At 38.7% G+C, this 5,395-nt stretch overlaps 1 protein-coding gene across 1 annotated transcript; it reads left to right on the top strand.

Moving 5' to 3' along the window:
* Positions 1 to 4,910: 4,910 nt before the first annotated feature.
* SAMD00019534_020580 (hypothetical protein) lies at positions 4,911 to 5,268 on the top strand (the record flags this gene model as incomplete). The annotated part of the gene is made up of 1 exon (XM_012902650.1): positions 4,911 to 5,268. A coding segment is annotated over one exon (358 nt), but the record flags the coding sequence as incomplete, so codon positions are not given.
* Positions 5,269 to 5,395: the final 127 nt, after the last annotated feature.

The raw sequence follows: 5,395 nt of genomic DNA, 5'->3' as shown, positions 1-5,395 counted from the left end.
TCTGGTCCGACACATCCCCTCCGATTGATAAATTGATTGGTTGGGCTTCGCCCACTTGCGCGCCACGTTGCAGAGTGATCACTTTTGATCAAAGACTTGACCTTTCGTGAGTTGAGTGGGCAAGTGATCATATTGCTAATGCTCGCAAGAATCCAAAGTGACCAAATACATTATTTGCAAACCTTCAAACATGTTTAATTATTATGTTGTAATAATATTATTATCTCTTTTGTCTTTGACATCTTGTGATGAAAGTCAAGTAAAAGGTAAAAGTTCACTCAATATTGATCAATTAAATGACGTCAACAACAACAATGGCAATACATATTACTTTGATTCAACCAATTGCTACAAAGAATTATGCGTAATTGATATTAATAATCCATCTGGTGGACATTGGACTAACGATACTCAGGGAAAGGGACCTTCATGCACCAATCCTTTTTATAAAGTATGGATTGTAAACTTAGATGTTGCTCCCACAACACCATCAGACTACTTCATATACCTTGGACAATGTGACCTGCAGCATCGATAGTTATCATTGGAGGTCTTATCCCTATCATCAATGCATCCTACCCCAACACCAACATCACAGCGATTGATGTCAAACAGGTCCAGATCAACAACAACAACAATATAGGCAACTTGGTCATGGACATCAACAGATTGACATTGAACACCCCCAATGCAGTGCTACAGGGAAATGTGTCCATTGGAACGCTCAACCTAGAGTCTTGCACATTCACTTCACAATACAACAACATCAATGCAGTCATCCAGACCGTGAACATGGACGCAAGTTCAAGCTTATTGGGCTCCAACATCACGGTGATTGAACATTGTTTGGCCTTTGGCGATGTAGGCCAGGACATCGTTTTCCTCAGGTGTAACCGTGTATGGATCGATTGCTTTGAAGAACACTCTTTCATTCCTGGCCAACCCTGCGAATAGATTGAGAAACAATGCCGTTGTCTTTGTCAACGACGATGAGATCACATTGTCTCCATCTGACTTCAAATTCCAGATTAATTGGGGACTGGTTTTCTACTTCAACTCGATCAGCATCACAATCATTGACCTTCCTGGCCATTCATTCTACATGGGTGGGCAGTCCAATCAACCTATTCAAAAGACCATCATGATCAACCTGTCTCAAGGAACAATCCAATATCTTAATATATATTGGGGTGATCTGACCCTGGAGGGATCATTCACAATCAATCAGTTCATAGTACATCAACTCAATACTTCGATCAACATTGTGAACCAGTCCACGATCACGTTCTACGGCTACATGGAGAACACCGTGTTTGGAGACATGGTGATCAGCGGCCAATCTATTGTTATATTCAACTTTGAAACAATAACAGGCCCAATAATGGTCGATGATGGAAGTAGTCTTTATCTATCGTTGGAGGCAGCAGTTACCAATATCAGTGTGATCACTGTTCAATCAAATTCCTCAGTCAGATACTCTGTTGCCAACACTTCCACATCCGGAGGGGTATCATTCATTGTTTCCAATCACTCATCAGTGACGATCAGTGATTGTCCTTATGGAGCCATGTTACAATATGCAACAATAAGTGATTACAGTACCTTAACAATCGAGGCCAACCCAGACACTGACACCATAAATGCAACGACCTACTATGGACAGGGTGTAGCATTGGAAAATCATTCATCAGTTTTATTACAAAGTCATCTTACACTATACAACAACTTTAACATAACATCTGGATCAAGTGTCAAGTTGGACTCTTCAGTGCTATCAGTTATAGGAAGCAATAGTACTTTCTCTTTATCATCAGACAGTACTGTTATGATCAACAATCCATTGGGAAGTCCTTTGGACCTACCCATGATTGTTGTAAATACTACAACATTACAGTTTATTGGTACATTGAATGTTGGGTTCTCATCAAACCGTCCAAACCATCAACTTTATACATTGATCACGGGATCGGTACTGACAATCCCTGTACTGCCACGATCATACCAGATATCATTGGCATTCCCTACAAAACATCATTTCTACTTTGACAATCAAACTACTACTCTCTACATCAATGTTTATGGAATGTCATTGGGCCAAGCAATTGGAGTCATAATCGGTCCCATCATAGCATTCATCATCCTAATCATAATTGGTGTATTTATCAGCAGAAGGTGGAGACAAAGAAATGTTAAATACATCAGTATCAATGAGATTGATTGATTGATTAATTGGTATTAAATAAATTGTATTCTATAAATAAGTGGAGTAGTTCCAGTTGATTGATACATTATAGAGTATGATGGAGGAATTTATTTTATTAATTTATTTGAAATACAAATAATAAATGTTCATCAAGTTTGTAAAATTTGATTTAACCCTCAAGGCGCGAACTATTCGAGTTTTGATATGTTTTTTGGGGAAGATATGATTAAATGATTGATTGATCTAATCAAATAACGTTATTGTAATGGCGCATGTAATAATGTAACATGTCAAGTCAATGGTCATTCTACTTGTGGTGGTGGGAGTGTGTTTGGACTACTTCTGTGAGAGATAACCACACCACAATTCAAAGGTACCGACATGATTGTTTGTTGGTGATCAATCAGAAACATCAACAGATACACCAACAAATATAATAATTGATATCTACATTCAATAAACTATCATTTGAATATTTTATTATGTCACTAACAAAGAGTAAACATGGGACTAAGGAAGATCAATGTGATGAATATAGTGATGAAGAAGTAGAGATGGCTGTCAGCATTAGTGCGGCGCCTAGTATCCATGATGAGGCCAACCAGAATGGTAATTTATTTTATCAAAATGATTGATTTTGGAGTATTGTTTATTAATTCAATCAATGATTTGTTGTAGATCCTGATGTTGAACGATACAATGGGATGCTAAAAGTTGAGTTGTTGGCAGAGGCAAAGAAACAGAAGAAGAAAGTATCAAGTGGTCTAACTAAAGAAGCAATCAAGGCAATTCTACTCGATGATCAGCCCGATATTTCTTTAAAAGAATGGACTGACCAAAAGCCCTGGTTGGGTCGGGGGCGTTACCATGTTGAAGAGGTTAATCACCGAGGAGCATCCACCAATTTGCAGGTGTTCGAACAATTCTTTGACCTCGAGATAGTCCAACTCATTGTCGACCAAACCAATATTTATATTCATCAAATGGGCAGAGAGGAGCAGTTGGAGAAGTTATTCTTTGGTCATCCAATCAACAAAATGATAATATTCAAAATGTTTGCTGCGGTCATCACAATGGGAGTAGTTGAAATACCTAAGTATGAGGACTATTGGGAGGATGGTGATTGTTTCCTTCCATCAGTGGCAAGAATTATGACCAGAGACCAGTTCCGTTTCTTAGTAACAAACCTTCACTTTGCTGACAACTCTAAGTTGGATCCAACGAACCGTCTATACAAGATAGACCCAATCATCTCATTGTTAAATCGCAGATATCAAGGATTATGGTCATTGGGGGCGAAGTACTCAATAGATGAAGCAATAATCCCGACCAAGAACAAGGCACATGGATTGAGACAATATATCAAGAACAGGCCTGATAAATGGGGAATCAAGCTATGGAAACTGGTGGATCAACATGGATACTTTTTCAAGTTCTCAATTTACCAAGGTAGAAGAGGAGTGGCTGAAGCATCAACCTACCCTCATGGTGAGTCGGTTGTTAGGGAGATGTTGGAGGGCATTGATGCAAACCACTGGCGCGAGCTGTACATTGACAACTACTTCACAACGATTGGTCTACTTGAGTATCTCAATTCAATACAAATCAATTGTTGTGGAACAATCAGATTGGATAGGAAGACCATCCCAGCTCACCTTCAGAATGTCAAATTGCGACATAAGATGGAACACAATTATCTTACCAAGGTTGGCACCCCGATCACTCTACTCAGGATCAAGGACTCTCGAATATTTGGTTTGATCAGCAACTTCCACTCCCCAACCAGTTTGGTACCTTACAATTCTGTTTCAGAAATGAAATCATCATCAACCTTAGAGCCACATGAAGTGCCAGAGGCCCTCGCAGACTATCGCCAAAACATGGGCAATGTTGACCAGAATGATGAGATGATAAAGTCCCATGCTTGGATTCATAAATCAAGGAGATGGTATATGTCAATATTTTGGTACCTGTTGGAAGCGACCATTGTAAATTCTTGGCGATTTAAAAAGCGTTATCAAGGTTGTAACCAAACGATAGATCAGTTCAGACACTCTCTCAAGACCCAAATGATCAATGGAGAGACCCTCCGAAAGTGTGAGATATCAAACAATTACTTTCACATTGGCGAATACCGAAAAGTCCTGGTCGATAATGACAAGATTGAATACACCTCATATAATGTTGTAAAAAAACAAAAGAAATAATAAATATCAAGTACAACATCTAAAGTTATTGAATCCAATCATTTATTACTTCTGGTCAATATTACAAATTCAAAACAATTATTTATATTAAATTTAGTGCTCAAAACAATCAGGCAAAAGTTCGCGCCTTGAGGGTTAAAAGTGGACCCAAACCACTTCACTCAACATTCTTATTACACCCACCTGAGGTATTCGGAATTTCAGGGGGTAATTTCTCTGTGGGGATATTTGTGCGTGAATGATGAAGGTTACAGGTCTGAGATAGTTGTAGACGTGATTCATTTAATTAATTTCCCAAATTATTAAACAAACAGATAATATTGTTGTTCTATAGATCATATACTATCTAATCATATATAATATATCTTATACAAATATAATTATACGATCATTTTGATATCATCTACATGTACTATTATTACGAGCATTTTTAAGACATGTCAGGCGTACCTCTTAGAAATACTCCAACCAGGATACAGAAAAAGGACTATAAAGAGAGAATGGAGGAAGTCTTTAAGGAATTGCACGAGGATAATACAATACAACATAAACAGTTGGCACTAAAGTATGATGTCAGGCCAAGCGATATATCCAAGGCATTGGCCAACAATGGCATCCCATCTACCAAGCGACTATTGGAGGCGGAGCAAGAGGATATGCTTGTCAAGGAGATAGAGATGTCGTTTGCACATTACAAGCCAATGACAAAGAGACAGGTGTTGACTCGAGTTGTGGAGATGTTCACTGAGCGAACAGGAACAAGCAGAGACAAATTGCCATCGGATGACTGGTGGAAGGAGTTCAAGAAGAGACATCCAACTCTAAAGTTGAGGAAACTCAAACAGCAAGATCTTGTGCGTATGAACGCCGAGCGCAAGGCATCACTTAATGAGTTTAGAGAGACCATCATGAAGTTCATCCTGGAAAAAGGCATCGAACAGGATAACGTGATCAACATGACGAGAAAGGTGTTGTGTTCACAAAT

This window comes from Acytostelium subglobosum (assembly GCF_000787575.1).
Source record: "Acytostelium subglobosum LB1 DNA, scaffold: scaffold3, whole genome shotgun sequence".
In the NCBI taxonomy this organism is placed as follows: domain Eukaryota; phylum Evosea; class Eumycetozoa; order Acytosteliales; family Acytosteliaceae; genus Acytostelium; species Acytostelium subglobosum.
The sequence above is the reverse complement of the archived record's forward strand: the minus strand, read 5'-3'. Positions and strand labels throughout refer to the sequence as shown.